This window comes from Pocillopora verrucosa, chromosome 7 (genome assembly GCF_036669915.1).
Source record: "Pocillopora verrucosa isolate sample1 chromosome 7, ASM3666991v2, whole genome shotgun sequence".
In the NCBI taxonomy this organism is placed as follows: Eukaryota; Metazoa; Cnidaria; class Anthozoa; order Scleractinia; family Pocilloporidae; genus Pocillopora; species Pocillopora verrucosa.
Window position 1 is genome coordinate 7,146,974 of NC_089318.1, and position 18,252 is coordinate 7,165,225.

Sequence of the window (18,252 nt, forward strand, 5' to 3'; positions counted from 1 at the left end):
TAAGCAATTTTTTTTGGTATGTCACGCAAACAATAGTCATATATGAAGAAAAAAAAGTCCTGTTTGCATGTGGTAAGTATTTTTAGGCGGGAACTAACTAAGTGCCATGAAAGCGAGGCTTTAAGAAATTTTTTATGTTTGTCACGCAAACAATAGTCACACATGAGGAAAAAAAGTCCTGTGTGCACGTGGTAAGTATTTTTAGGCGGGAACTGACTAGTCGGTTGAAAGCGAGGCTCTGAGAAATTTTTAAAGAAGTCACGCAAAATTTTTGGTTTGGGCAGTAGTGCGACCTGGGCCTTACTGATAAAAACACTCAGCAACCCATCTCTTCTTATAATCAAATTTTCCCGCCAACACATGTTTACCCCAACAGACATCTGTCACAATAATAAGCCACCATTGGAACAAATTGCAATTCCTCTGAGGACATCTCAAATACATCTTTCCATAATCCTTGTCTGACTTGGACATGGACAATGTAGGAGTCAGTCCACATTCACACACCATACGACTTATGGTATCCAGAGTGAACCAGCTGTGCCCCTGTTCTCTGCATCCATAATAATAATAATAATTGTAATCTTTCACATCGCAAAAGGTGGGGCAGGACTTTCTTGGCAACGTAGAAACACGTCAGGGGAATCTTCTTTCTTAGATTTCAATTCTTCTATCTGGGTATAGTGTATGGGACATGGATAACTGACTTCCACATTTATACAACAACTCGTCCAAAGACGCATAGGGATAATCACCTGTTCCTTCAGGGGTGACCTCTCCTTCTTCCACCACCACCAACTCCTTCTTCTCACCACTAGACTTGCCCACCTTGTTCATCAGCAACTTCATTTCTTCCAGAGGTGGGGCAGGTTCCTCAGGTTTCTTGAAATGTTCACTCGTCACCACGACCTTCTCATCTTCTTGGGGCGGTAACGCATCCACAAAAATAGTGCCTTTCAATTTGTCTTTGGCTGCCAGTTTCGCTACTGCTTTCTTACTCTTATACGGATGAGCTCTTGAACTCGTTGTCTTAGAACTCTTCTTCTTTATGTCTTCCATTTTCTTTTCTTCTTATTCTTCTTCTGCTCTGCCTCTCTTCTTAAGATCTGTGTGAATGAAAAACAGGGGTTGATAACACAGTCTGTTATAGCAAACGAATGGGCGGAGTCATATCCCTTATTTAGAATTCATCTGACATAATCTCCTGTCGACATGTTTATCTCAACAGACAGCTGTCATCTCTCTCTCCCGCAGAGATGGTTCTATCCACACAGGGACAAAAAACTTTCCCGCTCAAATTCTATTTGGGTTCTATTATCGCCACGCCGGAGGAAAAACTATTGTTTTAAGCCTGTCACACAAGGTATTGTGTGACAAAAACTCAGGATTATAGGATTAAAAATCATGTCGGGGCGAATATTTGACAATTGTCAACGCTTCCAGCTGTCCGATCAAATCAGTGACATCTTTCATCAGATTCTTCCAATTGAGATAAGCACTGATGACATCTTCAAAATCATGCCCACACGCATGTATCTTTTTTCCCATCTCAATATAGTTAAACCCGTGTGTAAAGATACAGCTGTATGTAAGCGCCCACAGGTGTCGGATACTGACGGATGTCTGTACACGTAAACAGTTAGTTGTCATATGCTTATCTCCTGTTTCTCTCGAGAATATGTAACCATCGGGGCGAATATTCGACAACTGTCAACGCTTTCAGTTGTCCGATCAAATCAGTGACATCTTTCATCGGATTCATCCAATTGAGATAAGCACTGATGACGTCTTCGAAGTCGTGCCCATACGCTCGGATCTTTAGTTCATTTCTCAATAAAGTTAAACACGTGTGTAAACAGATACAGCTGCATGTTTACATTTTGGACACCACATCATTAACAAGATAGATTCAGTGGTGTAACGACAATGACTGCATTGAGACGTCTTGGAAGAACCCATTAAAAATTTTGAGTGATGGTTAGGCACTTCAGACTTAAAACGTGTTTTCCCGTTTTTTCTTCATGTGTGACACTATTTTTGCGTGACATTTTTAAAAATTTCTTGGAGCCTCGCTTTCAATCGACTAGTCAGTTCCCGCCTAAAAATACTTACCACATGCACACAGGACCTTTTTTCTTCATGACTATTGTTTGCGTGACATATCCAAAACTATCTTACAGCCTCACTTTAATGGTGGTTAGTCGGTTCCCGCCTAAAAATACTTACCACATGCACAGAGGACTTTTTTTCATGTGACTATTGTTTACGTGACATACCCCAAAAAAAATTTCTTAGAGCCTCGCTTTCATGTTGGTTAGTCAGTTCCCGCCTAAAAATACTTACCACATGCACACAGGAATTTTTTCATAATGTGACTATGGTTTGCGTGACATCCAAAAATATCTTACAGCCTCACTTTCATGGTGGTTAGTCAGACGAGCCATACTACTATTGGTTGTCTTCTAAGAATATTTGTTTATTTTGAAGGACTTTTATTTAAAACTCCTTTTAAATTTAAGGATGAGTATTCTGTTATGACAGCAGAAATGACACCGGCGTGATCGAGAAAGCGAGAGTCTGTTCCTGTTACCATCAATCAGTCATGAGACGCTTCGATTCGAAGGCATTAGTTATCAAACCGGGCTGGAGGTCCATATGGGTAAAAACTGTGCCCAAGGTCTTGAGTGCGATCGAGGTCGTACTTTTAAAAGACATCGGACACAGTTTTTTCCCACGTGGAGCGACCTGGACCAGTAAATAACTTCTTTTTTCATCGGTTTGATTTTTCCTGTTTTGCCGCGAACGGCGCAGAAAAATATTCCGAACCGTGATCCACACGGTAGAAAGCTGAACTAGTTACTTATGCGCGATTGGCTAATCAGATCCGAGGGTTTAATACTCTGGCCCGCTGAGATGCTTCAGAAAAACGCGACTCACTGTTGCTCAAAGCATCCGCTGAATATTTACAAAAAACATACAAACAAACAAACAAACAAACAACACAAAGAGTAACTTGTCCACAGAAAGTTTTACGAATTACAACTTAAAAAAATATGATGAAATCAGTACTAATTCTAATACTTATACCACTAATGATGATGATGATGATGATGATGATGATGATGATGATAATAATAATAATAATAATAATAATAATAATAATGCTAATGCTAATAACAATAGTTATTAATACGAACATAGCAAAAAGCTGTATGATACAGTTCTTCCTTTTATTCAGAAGCCAGTCGGATTTCAAGAGGAAGGTGTGCCTAAAACATGAACACCTCGTGGCTTCGTCTGTGTCTGGAGTAATTTTCTTCATCCGCAAGGTAAAACTGTTCAAATTCCTCACGAAAATCTTTCAGAGATGGTTGCTTCTCACAGCTTGGTATGTTCAACAGCGAGTCGAAGAGCCTTCCCCAAATTGGATTCCAATACCTGCGATATTTTTCAAAGAGAGAATTCATAACCAGAACAAAGACGAGGCCACCACACGTCAGGAAAAGAATTCCCCACGAAATGAATGTTCTCAAATGATAGGATAAAACCGGGGAAAGTGGCACTTGAAGAGACCCCGTAAGACAGTAATAAGGGTTAAAGGCGGGGAAACTGAACTGGTGGAAAGCGCAAGAAAATGAGCAATAAGGGTAAAAAGCGGGAAAACTGGTCATTGTAGAGAGAGCTGGAAAATGAGTAATAGGGGAGGTGTTTATTAGAAATATTACACCTCGATATGAACTAAAAGGCGAGCTAGATGGACAAGAGGAATAAAAGCCGAGATGAGGGCGCAGAGCTAACTAGGCAAACTTGATTTGGGCAAGAAAGCATGTGACCGGTGATAATTAAGAGAAGGGCGCGAAAACTTCGATCAGTGTCAGGTGCAGAAAAAAAAAACACTGAATTTGAAAAGACGCAGTTTGATAGAGTTCTCTCTTTAAAGGAGAGCATGCCCCTGAAACCATGGATTTTTATCGCCACCATCAAAAGGTATCTTGAGATTACGAATGGTGAAGTGAACTGCAGAGAGTTGCGTACGTTCGTATTGCCGGATCCATAATAGCATTTTTAACACATTCAAAGACAGTTTTCGAACGTTTGGGTTACTTCTGCTTTGAAATCTAAAAAGGCGTGGTGTATTTTTATCACATTCTTTTTTTATGGTGGAGACAGAAATTTCCTCCTTCTGGAGTATTTGAATGAAAGGGAGTGATCGTGTAATCTAAACTTTGACAGGGAGTGCCTATAAGAGATAAAATGAGAGTGAGCATACCTTTTGAATGGTTTTGTGGTTTTCCACCTTCCCATTTTGTCTTGGCTTACTTTCATGTAATCGAGAAATAAGAGACAGTGTATTGTGCCCAAAAGCCCATACATATCAACCTGCAAACCAATGAAACACCAGCGTTAGTACAGAATAACAGGAACCCTTTAAGTGGCACAAGGAGTCGCCGCAGCCCGATCGTTATAGCTGGGATGGCGCAATGAAGAGAACAGCTGCACCCAATCTCTGTGGCCTAGGTTCGACTCCCAGACCTGGCGTTTCAACCAGCTGCGTTTGCTGGATTTATTCGCGTGATAAAGACCATGAGGTATTTCGCGTCACAAAAACCTTTCCTTCCTCTGGAAAAAAAAATTTACAGTTTAAGACACCATATACTGATAAATGGGACTGAAGGCTGCGCGGCGCAGTTTTACTCAACACAACGTTTTTCCTTTATTCAGGAAAGAGCCTCTAAAGTTGAAGACGCACATTGCTGTTATCTAGGAGTGAAGACTTCGTGAAATTCAATTGTGAAAATGTGACTATATTCTTAATAGCTTTTGCAGAGCCTCTTATTAGAGTGTTGAAAGAGATCCATGATTGCTTTAGACTTGCTTAACTTCACTGTGACTGGTTCAGAAACTCGCGCCACCCACTCAATCAATCAGATTCAAAACTAAAATTTGGTCACTCGTGCTTTCCCGCGCTTTAAGCAGTCTGCCTGTTTTCACTCTGAGTTCTCATTGGCTAATGATGTCCACTTTGGCTTTGATTGGTTTTCGGTTTAGGTTTTTCAACTCCACTGAAAACTGCTCTAGCTCGAGCAAAGCTAAGCTCGTTTTGACATTGTAGTTTTTTTAGCTACGGTAACTTAAAGGGATCTTTGTTGGAAGGTAGTATGAATCCTTCCTCGAAGCTTTCGTTACCTGAGTGGTCCAAGGTCTACCCTCTTTCATTTCTATGCACTGAAAATCTTCTGTGTAACAGTTGGTAGTGAAAGTTGTTCCGGCTGGAAAAAGGGTCATGTCCACACTACGTCCGAAGTCGATCAATTTTAGGCATGCGCAGTCCAATGTATCTTCACTAAGAAAAATAAAAAATGGAGAGAAATGAGGATGGTGTGTTAAAATCCTGTGAGTTTTTTTTTTCTTTTTTTGACACATGCATAGCCCTGCAATGAGCTATTTGGCTGAGTCAGTCGAACAGACGAACAAACTAAACTAATTTGATTACCTATCCAACACAAGGAAATTGTCTGGTTTTATGTCTCCGTGAATGATGCCACAAGAATGCAAGGTTTCTATAATTCGCAAAAGAGCAATGGTGTAATAAAACAGGACGCCTTCCTCCATGGTCTTCTTCTCCATTTTGTATTTGTTTACCATATCCTGACGAAAAAAGAACAAAACTCGTCAATTTATCAATCATACTGTTTATAGCCTATGTCATTATTTCTTCAGGTACTGACAATGTCAATTTGTTAACAATTAAGAGCTTCTAGCAAGTTGGTGATCATTTCCTTTATTCTCGCGACCTTAATGTTTAATTCAAGGGTGACACTGCTAGGAGATTTTGCATGCTGATCACTTTTAGGAGATCAGAGTTAGGTGTTAAGCTGGACGAAGAAAAGTTTCAAGACGGTTTTCAACCTCGCAGAAATATTAAGGATTAGACCCGAAAAAAACTCAATACTGAAGACAAAGCCTTAATTGGACCTCTGTGATCGGCCCTTCGTCTTTCGCAACGGTTTTCTATGGAATTGGGCGCGGAGGGCCGTACGGGTCATACGATAGTCATTTTAGATTTTACTTCGGAAAGAGACTTACCAGAATGGTACCAAGTGGGTTGTATTTATCCACCAACACTGATGAATTAGAATACACAAATGCCGCTATTGGGTCCATGAACATCGCCTGCTGAAGGAAAAACAAGTGCACAAGTGATGTTATTGTCGAGGAGTCTTCGCGAGTCTCTATGAGAGACTGGGACTGGTTGTGGGGACTGGGGCGGGTTAAGGGCTTGGCAGCTTAAGGACGGCATGGGAGGAAAAGTTGTCACTGCGTTTGAGCTCAAATGACTGAGTTAAAAAGAACTTAAGAGATTTGGAAAAACCTTTCGCTCAGTAATTACCTTACAAAAAGGTTTTCTCATCCTCGGCAACAGTTATTGCCTTGTCCTCAACACTGTACTTAATAGCTCTAACCTTGGCTAGCAGTCAGATTTAGCTTCGCGATTTACTTCAGATAAGACAAAAATGTTCTCGATCAAAACGAATAGTTTTATCTCCCCAATTAGGCTTTCCGCCGGTACTAGAGAAATCACTTTAGCACCAACTTTAACTCTAATCTAAACTTTCCATTTTTTTTTCATAACGAAGGTCACTTGACCAACACTCAAGGCGTCAACTGCTTGTACTTAACGTTCTCAATATAGTTTAAGGCTAGGTTTAGGAGGGAATTCTTAAAATTGAAGAGCCATAAACTTACCAGCTCTTTAGAGCATCCACACTCCCTCATTCTCTTTTGAAGCTGTTTACTTACGTAAAATTCCCATTCAATAGATATTTCCTGTACCTGTAGGATATATTAACACAAATAACCATGGGGGGTTCCATGAACTAAACAAAAAAAGGGGATCTAAACCTAAAACCAAACGTGGAAAAATGCCTTAGGTTTATGAGGGGTTTTAGAGGGAAAAATACTAACGGAATCTGATCTAAATTCATGCAAATGAGCGTTAGGTGCAATGTTAAGTGTGGATAAACATGTAACAGACGCCGGACAGAATGTCATGCGCAATAGACACACAACAGAGGCTCTTTGATTGGTCTTGAAAACTCGCGCCCACCCTTCTCAACCAATCATGTACAATACTAGAACCCATCATTCTCGTTTTCCCGCCCTTCAGGTCGTTTGCTTCAGATCTCTAGTGGGTTCTCATTGGTTCCTTGGAATTTTCCTTCGCCCAGAATTGTTCGTTGTATTTCGGTTTAGGTCACATAACATGGGTGTTGGCTTAAAATAAGCGCGTAGATACACGCAACGGGCACAAGACACCCTCAAAAGGACAAAGGAATGACCAAAAAAATTTCGCAGAACTGACATTCTGATCAACCTGAAAAAGGCACCCTACCTTCAACACCACGGAACTTTCGTCGTCAGTTTCGAAATCGTTATCATCATTGTCACCGAATTTTTTCGCCAAGAAAACTTTGGCGAAAGCCCCAGAACCGATCGACTTTTCAACATTGAATATTTCATTGCCACCTACAAACGTAAACAAGAGAAGTAAATCATGATGTTCAAATCTGGTTCGTAAATAGAGCGCCTTTCGATTGAGCGTCGTAGAAACCAAAACCAAGCAGTCAATGGGAACTCGAGGTAAAAACAAGAAAACTGCATGAAGCGCGGAAAAAACGCGAGTAACCAAGTCGCATTGGTTTTAGTTTTACATCTGATTGGTTGAAAAACATGTGCAAGTTTTCTAAACCAATCAAAGTACCAAATGAAGCAAAACCAATGCAATCCCGGATGACATTCGACGCTCAATTGAAAATTGCCCTATTGCAAAATTAGGACTTACTGAGAGGTTTCTCCAATTTGAACAAAGAATTTCAAGCTTCATTCTCTAATTCACAAAATGAACCAACACTTTTTGGTGTTTCTTTAAAAAGGACCTTTATTTGGGCAGTATCGTTCATTACAGTTTTAATGCCACAATCAGACATTTTTTGGGTTTAATTCAAAACTTAAGGGGGGCTTATTTTAGGCATTTCTCCCAGCAAAGAGATTCACAACTCACCTAAATTCACGGATGCATTTGATACAATTCTTGGCACTTCTTTGCTTGACACAGTGAATCCTTCATAGCTTGATAGCGAAGGATTAATCCGGCGGAGTAAATTGTCAACAACAGCACCAGCGAAAGGGTTTATCGCAACATTACCAACATTGACAGCCTGTTGTTCACCATCACCGTGGCAGAGGCTTGTTTCCTCTTGTATCTTACTTAGTTCTAACCCATTGTGCTGCTGTGCACCAACTGAACACGAAAATCGCCTGGATGAACCGTTGGACGAATGGCTTGAGTTTGTTGATTTGGTATCCTCCTGGCTGGCTTCAAATATTGGGCTCAAAACTTTGCTGGGCGTGGAAATAAAGCTGTTGCTTGCTTGGACAGTGTTCGGATGTGAGGACCGGTATTGACCTCCGTCAGAAGGCAAGTCACTCAATTCTGGAATTTCATTAGCTGGGCGAATTGTGCTGCAAGGAAGGCTGGGAAGTGACATCGGGCCATTTGTGTAACAGAATGGAGTCGAGGCCATGTGTGCCGCAGTGGCGAAGCTTGAAGATGCAAGGGTCTGGTCATGGGTGAAATCGGCCAAGAAAACTTCGCTAGTTTTGTCCAGCTGGTGCAACGGTTGGTAATTCTTGAGATTTGTACTCTCAAATTTTTCATTCATTTCAGCTTCTTCCTCGTCATCATCCTCCTCTGAGCAGGTTGGAATACCCAGGGATGGCTGAAGAATACCAGCTAAGGGTCGACGACATGCCTCTTGCCGGTTGCCTTTTGGTGGCCTGTCCAGCAAACGGAACAAAAGTAGTTGTCAGAGACAAATCATATTTGATGTGAATTAGCAAAACATGCAATAACGAATTAAAAAAAGATGACACTTTGGTCAGTATCAGTGCGAAGCCTCACCAACACCAACGAAGCTATTTATTTGCACCTAGATTAATTTGTGTCCCAAACACTCCACTTCCAGCTGGACCCTCCAAACACAGTTATTGTGTATCAACTCATTTTAAAAGTGATTCAACGGATACAGAGTAATTCCAACATTTAAAAGCTTTTATGAAATACAATGACCATTATTAAGATAAGTACTGACAGAAGCTCAGGACGAAAATAGGGAGTGTATAAATCTCGGGAAACACCATATTCAACACGTACATATTTTCCTTGTCTTCAAATTCCTTTTCTTTGTCATCTGTGTCTCCATTCCTTTTGTCAGCCACAGTCTCATCATAAATCACGAAGCCAGCAGAACTTCCAAATCCTCCTTTTTAAAAACGGTTAAAAAAGAGAAACTTGTAAGTGCAACTTTGTGGTTCTTTGAAGGGTTTTTGTTTCATAATTTGCAAGAGGTACGTTAGTTCTCTGACGAGGTTAGTAATGACCACTGTGAACAACATATGCGTCTTCTGTTGCGGCCAAAATGCTCCGTATGGCAATAATTGATCATGGAGAGGCCAAGTGCTTTTATTTCTTCGAGAGATCATTATTTGGCTTTTCCCAGAAAAAGCAAAAAAAAAAGGAAATCTTGTATCCCATATTTGCTTTAGACTACGAGCAGCAACAAGTTCAGTGAAAATTGATCGGCTATCGCGCCACGTAGAACTCTGGAACATAAATGTAATTTTAGTGATTTTTTTAACTCGCACGGCGGACTTTGCCTAAAAGTAGAGACTGTTTGTAATCTATATTTGCTCTTGCTGCGGTTGAGTTTGAAATATTATATACATTCCCAAGGGCGTCGATTTTTCCTAAGGACCTCCCTGCGCACTAGCCTTGCAGAGTCACTCGGGGACTACAATGTGATTCTACCAGCAACTGTCATAAATCATATGATCAGTTTTCTTGATAAAGAGAGCAAAGTGTACCCTGGACCTACCACTACCCTTTCCCAACTTTAACACTTTGCTGGGGCCTGTTTCTTTAAAGACCCGGTTTCTTGACAGGCTCAAAAAGGTTTTTTCTTTATATTTCTACATTTCACTCAAGATCGAGACTTTTACAAACTTGAGATTCAAAGAAATAAAGATATCAGGAAAAGACACAGGATGGATTGGTCTTTGAGTGAAGACTTGCATCATTATGCCGCAGTATTAGATCTAGAAATATCACATTGGGCCTGAAAAGTTTCTGCGGCCTATGAGAAACGGGCCCCGGGATCTGTGTGTAGTAGATTAAAGTCTTTGCCTACCCATTCCTGCAAGACCTTTTGAAAATCCCACAGTAGTAGTATCATCACCAGTGAATGCTGCTTCAAAGTCCTTCTCTGTCTTATCCATCTCCTGGCGCGACCCCAGGGTTAAGTCACGTTCTGAATCAAGCGGGCCGCAGAACATATCTCCGACAACCATTAACGCTTGTTTAGTGAAAACAGTAGGCGAAGGACCAGCCAGATTGGAGCTGTTGAAGCTACAAGACCTGTTCACATCCGGTGTGACTGGGTGGAAAGCTGATTTTCGGTACATGGACTGTGAATCACTTGCCAGGGTGGAGCCAGGAGGCTTTGAAGAGGTCTGATCATGGTTGGTTGAATTTTGCACAGAAGGAAGAGGAGCTCTAGACTGATCTGCAAAAGCAAGACCTCCTTGCGTCATAGGCTCCACATCCACACTAAAAAATAGAATAATTGCATGACTGTGCATTCATGTTCAACCAAATAGTATTTCCCTACTGGATCAATCGCACTTTGACGAGTTGAGCACCCTACTGTGATACCATCAGGCCATTTCCGAATTACCTTTTACCTCTTTTTAAAACGAGGCCTGGTGCTCAACCATTCAAATGAAAATGAGTTTAATTTGCATACGAATACTCATAATCATATAAAGGATGAGCACCAGAACCCGCTTTGAAAATGAAGTCAACGGTATTCACCTCAGTGTAGGTGGCTAGCGGTAGATATCACCTCATTGCGAGGTGAGTAATTGTTTTAGCATTTGCTAAAACAGTGAGATAACATAGCACAGAAAGATGTTTTTTACTAATTCATTCTTGCAATGATTACAACATTTTCAGGTGTAAATCCTGAGCATGTTGCTCGGCGTTGAATACCAAAGGATATTCAGCGTTCGTGTAGCCAATCACAGTGCGCCTTCAGCGCTATCCACTGGTTTAGTACATTAGAAGAGATATCATGGACTGATGTAAATTGTTCAAAATAATAACTTAATAATTTCATGCAGGTGAAGATTCCTTGTTCTTTAATTTGCCAATGTCCTAACATATAATTATTCATCATACAGGGAGGACCATTATACAAGAAACACCCTCAAGGATAAAAATAGTGTCCTTGATTAGATGTTCCCTGCAGTGAAGGTATAACACTTGGGTTTTAGGAGCACTTTTCAGTGAGAATCAAAACCTGTTTCTCTTGAATAAAGGCGTTGTTTAAATCTATTCCATGATAGCAATAAACAATAAGACAGGATGTCACTAACCCTATAACTCTTTTAAGTGACCAAGACAGAATTTCTCCTTACAATATCAGTACAACATCAACCAGATTAGTGATGAAATAAAGAAAAATTTCAATTTGGGGATATTTGGTTGATTCAGTACTAAATTCTCAGTACTGACATTATAACAATTTTATGGTTGACAGTAAGGAGAATTAGTGCAAATTTGATCTGGAGCTTAAGGGTTAAAAGGACCCCTAAAACTACATATGGTGGAGAGGAAGGAGTGCATTCTTCCAAGTATACAGTATGCACAAAACCTACATGTTTTCTTTACCATCAGACTTCTTTTGCACTGAAGAAAAAGGAGCACTGGATTGATCTGCAAAGGCAAGCCCTCGTCGTGCTATAGGTTCAGCAGCCACACTGGAAAGTCAAATTCCATGTTATCATATTTCTGTGTTAAAACAAGTGTCTCATGCCTAGACTGACAATCTACACAACACAGGAATAAAGGGGGTAAGTTTCTAAGGAAACTGTGATACTGAATAGGTAGGAGTCTAAAAAGATAATTTGGTTTCATCAACTGATTTGATGATGTAAATTGGCCATCCTAAAGAGTTTCTAAAGCTGATGATTTGAGTGTGAGCCCTTCATCAGAGCAAAACTACAACACAGCAGTTTTCCTTACTGAGGTAATTTACTGTATACAGCAATCTATGTAAAGGAAATGATCACAAACCTAAGAAGCTTTGATTATTGAATAAATTCTCCTTGTCAGTACCAAAGGAAATGTGAGGAGAAGAGTATGGAGAAAATGGATACTGATGTTATGTGTAAAGGGTTTACCCTCTACACCCTTATATCAGTATGCACATTCCCCATACTCTTTCCTACATGTTTCCTAACTTGCTGATAAGGAGAACTTGTTCAACAATCAAGAGCGTCATTAGTTGGTGATCATTTCCTTTATTCTCATGACCTTAATGTGTGACTCAGGGATGATACTCTAGGAAGAAATTAGACGCAAGTCATTCCTAGGAGTTAAAGCTGCATTCAATTACCTGGAATCTATGGAAAAAAACTAAACACTACAAATTATTTTTCATGATACAAGTATATAGATTTCTAGTCTGCGAGTAAAAAAAAATTATCAAATATACCTGTACCTGCTATAAACTGTCTTTGTTGAAACTTCAGTTGAAGTGTTTGGCTCAGGAACAGTTGAAACAACACTCTTCTGACAGCTGCCAATCTCCATGGCACACGATTCCTTGTCGCAATGCATTTCAAAACCACCTTGCTTGCCACTGGCTGGCAAAGTTTTGCACTGTATTGTCGAGCTTATCTTTTGTGAGTTCCTTGTAGCCTCTTCATTCTTTTGACGAGCATAATATCTCCTGGCTAGAATTTCCTCATACTGAAACTCGCCACGGATTAAGTCATAAATCTCCTTTTTAGGGTACATGTATCGAACATTTGTGGGAGGTCTCTCAATAGCTGGTGCTCTGAAGGTTCCCTCTCTTACCCTAGCAAATATCCTTGCTGCACGTAGCTCTTCAAAGGAAAACTCCTGAGTCCCAGCATAAATTTTTTCCTTGCAGTACATCACCTTTGACTTTTGGCCTTCAGCATTTTCTGGCTGCAAAAAATAAACATCAAACTTTTGATCACAGGACTGTACTGTGAAATTGGCAAATGGATTCCATGTTGCCATGTGTTGGTTGAATAGTAGATCACAGATGATGTCAAAATGACACAAGGTGCAGCCGATGGTGTCACTGATGTCCTTCTATATTTTTACATCTTATTGTGATGGTCACCAGACACATAATTTCTCCAAGTAACCACATCTATAGTTTCAATATTTCCTTTAGTTCTTAGAAATTTTTATGGTATGATTTAGCAAGCTTATGATATCATTTAGGAATGCCTTTACAGTTGCACATGTTAGCTTAAATGTGGTTTCATGGTGCCCTCGAATGCAGTTTCACTGCACCCTCAAGTGTGGTTCCACTCTTAAATAGAAGTAAACTATGGTTGTAGTTGAGTTGAGTTTGTGCTGCTGTACTGAACTGTTTGTCTAAGAAAGGGCTAGAGAGGTGGAGAACCTGCTCCTGGCAAGGTAACATCTGTTAGTTGTTCCCATTTATTTTACATTATTTTATATCATTTTACTTTACTTCCATTTACTCTATTTTGGTTTGCATTTACAATAAGTTGCTTTGGAAATCCTTGAATCTTCTTTGTTCCTACTTGCTCAACTGCCACATCCTGTTAGATTATGTGAAATTAGTAATTGGATTCCATGTTGCCGTGTATCTGTTGAGTAGTCAATCACAGATGACGTCAAAATGTGGTAGGAACAGCTAATTGTGTCACTGATGTCCTTCCACATTTTTACATTTTATGTGATCTCCTACAGTACAGGCTCACTGGGGCATGGATTGTATTTGTTGTTAATTATGTTGTTATCCACAAGCCTGTCCTCTAATAGATCACAAGTGAGAACCAATCAAAATGCAGGTGTAATTCAGTGTATCATACAAACCTCGACATACACCTTGAACATTACCTTATTCCTGAGTGTATCCATGACAGAAGGTCGATCTGGTTTGCGCGAGCTCAAGACCTTGTCAAACTGTAACACATGCTGAGGAGTAGCAGGAGGGTGGCTTTTGATGTCATCATCAACATGAACAGAGAAGACAGGCTTTTGGGGCATGCAGTTGATAGGCACAGATGCACGGTGTTTCTGAGAGACCTAAAATGCAGACAATAGATGTTTTGACTTGACTGAATAACTTCAATGTTGTTGAATGTCAAGAGGCAGTGCAACCAAATGGTTACTGGGCCTAGTGGGCCTGTAAAAGGGTGACCTGGGTTCAAGCCTCCCATGCTGCTTTTCACTGGATTTATCGGCAGTTTTTCCAGGTTCAATTGCCTGGCTGTGCTTTGTATAAAGCCAACTGGTCTGCCTCCTGCCAGTTGGGGTTTAAAACACTACATTTATTCATAACGTTTGCTTGTATGTGCCCTGAAAAGCCCCATCAAGGAGAGCAGCCAATAAATATACATACAGTACACACACTGTCACATATATATTTGGACAATGCTTGTGTTTGAGCAGCTACCTGTGGAAAAAATCATCAAAACCCCTGATAGATTTATCATTATGCACCTTTGCATCAGTCCATTTCCCAGGCTTCTGAGTGTTTTCTTTTTTGATTATTGGTTCAGTAGGGGGCATCTGCCATTCCCCTGTGGAGGGGGGTAAGGAGCTTTGCATTCCAGGTTCATTGTCGCAAAAGATCTTGAAGCCATTATTGGAGGTGTTTGATGTTGTCACAGTTCCCCTGATGCCTGTCTTTTTAGCTGAAAGAACAAGTTACCAATGAAGAAACAACCAAACTAAAAAGTTGAACTCCATGGGGTTTTAACTCTTTGTACCCTAACATCAGTATGCATATTCTTTACTGTTCTCTACACATTTCTTACAGTGCTGACAAGGAGAATTTGGTTTAACAATCAAGGGTTTCTTCCATAGGTGATCATTTCCTTTATTCTCATGGCTTAAATGTGTGATTTAGGGGTGATATTGTGGAGAGAAATCAGATACTAGTCACTTTTAGTAGTCGAAGGGTAAATAGAACAAGCCTGCCAAACAATCATGGATGATTTTCCAAGATATGAGGTACTGTATATAAGTATCATGCTTTCTTTGGGAAAGTGATGACTGATGTGGCACAAGGTAAAATGTTCAGCTTTCAAATACTAAGAGCTAATTTCTCTTTTAATCATAACCATTACAATTTCCTCAAATTTAATTGGTGCATAATAGCTACTTTATTTTCCACTAATAATTATTCTCTACAGCTGTAATCAGACAATGCAATTGGACTATGTAATCAGAAAGTTAAAACAGCCAATCATACTAAGTCCACCCAACCAAATCCATTAATCACAATAACCACTAATCCTGAAAAAAAGCTGAGGAATTTCCCAAATGTAGAAATTTTTTTCAACATTTTGGAGATATTTGACCTAAATGTAGTTGTTTTTGGAAATTGTAAGGGTTATGATTAACTAGTGATTGTCTCTAATCATACTTATGGTTGATAAATTGGACTCCTGCTTTGCAGCCATTTTGTTAATCACTCATATGGTTGTAGACTGAAATGGACTCCACTCATTCCTATTACCATTAAAAATATGGGTTTACAATAACCAGTATTGAGCGACTTACTGAGAGTGGCATTTCCAGTACGTTTAGTCCCAACAGTTCCTTTCTTTCCATGGCCCTTAAGGCCTCCTAGAGCTGTTCTCTGAAGTTCAGACTCATCTGTTATCGACACTTGCTGTAATCCATTTGAAACTCTTTCAGCCAGTCGTAACTCAAAGGCTCTATTACAGTGTGAAAAAGAAATGTATATTTAGGACTATTAAAGAAAAACAGGGCATGTTCAAGGTGGTGGAGAGTGCTGTTAACTATGCCCAGGTCTCTTTCATTAACCAGTGTACTTTTGAAGTTTAGCAATACACTGATGATGAATTAAGCTAACCTGCGAGCATTTATGAACCTTCTAAAGTCATAGGAATTCAACACATGAAGTCAATAATCACTACAAATTATTTTCAACCCTGTCCCAAATGAGATGTAAGTTCATTATCTCTTTTCACAGTCTCAAAAACTTTTTCATGTTTAATTGAACATTCACTACTTGAACATTCACTCATAACCATAATTATGAGTAGAGATAGACACTTTACTATTTAGTTAGAGCGAAGTAGAGACATGCAAATATACATAGACCACCATAAATACAGGGATCTTATAAAACAAATAGATTCTATGTTGCTGTGGGTCTGTAAGGTAATAGATCATAAAGACAATGCGGTAAAGACATCAGTGACTCATTTTCCTGTGCCTTGGGTGCCACTTTCATGTTCTTACTGTATCTTGATGTCATCTGTGATGTCATTTGATCTATTACCGAACAAACACACTGCAACTTGGAATCTATTTGTTAACTACAAAGCATACAGATCTTACACAATGCTAATTCAAGAATTGAAACATGACATCTTCATACACAAGACATTAGACTGTGTTGACCTACTTGTGTTGTTTCTGAAGTCTTTCCAATGGTTGAGCGCTCCGGTGAATTCCTAAGTTTAGTACTTCATCAGCTTTATTGCAATCTCCAAGGTTTTCAAGACTAAGGGCCCATGCTTCATAGAAGAGAGCTAATCCATTGCCTAACTGCTGACTGTGCATGTAGTTAAAAATTTCCAAGGGATCTGTACAAATGTCAGTCTAGAAGAAAAAAAAAAACTTGTTTGTTTAAAAATACAACAACATGGCATAATCCAATATCCTTACTTACCGGTAACCAGTCAACTCGCCGACGGATCAGCTTCTGTTTTTCAAACAGCTTCTGTTTGATTTTCACCAATGTTCACCAGTGTTTTTTTACTAAATATTGTTTAATTTTCTGTATGTTTAACTTCTAATAAGTTGTATTGGATTGACGACCAACTCGCGGACGTCTCTACTCGATTTTATACGTCGGCGAGTTGGCGTCGGCGAGTTGGTCCGTCGGCGAGTTGACCGTAATTAACTTTACCAAATGTTTGGAAGATGGGTAAAATTTCTGCACAGCCCTATTCTTCATTATGCATTCAGTTATTGAATAGAGAAAACAGTGACAAAAACAATACATTTCCATTGGGAAAGCAGATTTGTTCTACAATCGTATGGGGCTGTGTAGAAACTTTACCAGAAGATGTGTTGCCCTGATGGTTAGTGCACTGAACTCCCGGGTCAACCCTTCAACTACCAAGAGTGACCAAGAAAGAGTTTCTCCTTACAATATCAATACAGTGTCAAGCAAACAAGTGATGAGAGTTAAGAAAAAATAACAATAAGGGAATTATTAGTTGATCCAATACCAAATTCTCCAACATAACATTATAGTAATCAATGGACAAAACACTTCAATTACACAATGCCTCTCTCCACCCAGGAGTATAAATGGGTACCAGTGAACTGTTAGGTTACCCTGATGAAATGCCGGGAGTGTATTAATTTTTTAAATTCTTCGATGTTACTTACATAACGCAACCAGACTTTCACGTATCGTTCATCGTTCTTGTAATTTTCTTCATCTTTGAACGTTGTCATGCACCGCTCGAGTAAACTTCCCAAATCTTTACCGCCTTTGGGAAAGTTTTCACTCGTCCAAACTATGTACCTGTTAGCATAAAGACAACCGTAAGCTACAGCATAACTTCTACAACGTTTTAACTTCTATATGTGATGCACGAAAGCACATGCCGAGGTGATTTGTATTTTGAATCACATACCTGTACCAGTTAGCTAATGGATCTTCGCCTTCATACGTTCTGATCTGTGCTTCAAACTCTCTAAGATGAACGAAAAGGATACAATTAAATTTTTTTTGATCGACAAGGTTCTTCTTTTGAAGATCTATCATGAAAAAACTTACCGTTTCTCTTTATGAATTCTACTCTGATCAACAGAACTAGGAGCGAACGCTGCTGTCAAGTTCGCCAACTTGCGACCTTGTTTCAAGGGCTGTACGTTCTCCTTACTCAACTCCCACTCATTAGGATTGGAGGAATCAGAGCTTGCCTCCATTTTTCAAAAATGAGCTATCTTCCGGAGACTGTAGAAGGAAGAAAATGAAGCTAAAATTTTACACTTTTACTGAGAAACGAACGACAACATGAACAAAGCGTTAGGTTCAAAATTTCCCGCCGTATGACCGCAGTCCAACT

The 18,252-nt window shown here is 39.7% G+C and overlaps 1 protein-coding gene across 3 annotated transcripts; it reads right to left on the reverse strand.

The window, feature by feature from the left end:
• Window positions 1-2,470: 2,470 nt before the first annotated feature.
• LOC131784914 (mitotic checkpoint serine/threonine-protein kinase BUB1) lies at window positions 2,471-18,213 on the reverse strand. Of its 3 annotated transcripts, none has more exons than XM_059101754.2 (19): window positions 17,961-18,213; window positions 17,818-17,877; window positions 17,567-17,705; window positions 16,572-16,768; window positions 15,698-15,855; window positions 14,633-14,826; window positions 14,027-14,215; window positions 12,621-13,093; window positions 11,776-11,877; window positions 10,248-10,666; window positions 9,215-9,323; window positions 8,063-8,838; window positions 7,394-7,527; window positions 6,748-6,834; window positions 6,088-6,177; window positions 5,495-5,649; window positions 5,188-5,344; window positions 4,271-4,380; window positions 2,471-3,438 (listed from the first exon to the last, which is right to left on the reverse strand). In XM_059101754.2, exons 1-19 carry the CDS (start codon window positions 18,110-18,112, stop codon window positions 3,270-3,272), a joined length of 3,870 nt encoding a protein of 1,289 aa, XP_058957737.2. In that variant the 5' UTR covers window positions 18,113-18,213; the 3' UTR covers window positions 2,471-3,269. The 3 variants fall into 3 exon arrangements, with proteins under 3 accessions (XP_058957737.2, XP_066026172.1, XP_066026171.1); XM_066170075.1 differs by having other exon boundaries at window positions 6,088-6,174; window positions 12,615-13,093; XM_066170074.1 differs by having other exon boundaries at window positions 12,615-13,093.
• Window positions 18,214-18,252: the final 39 nt, after the last annotated feature.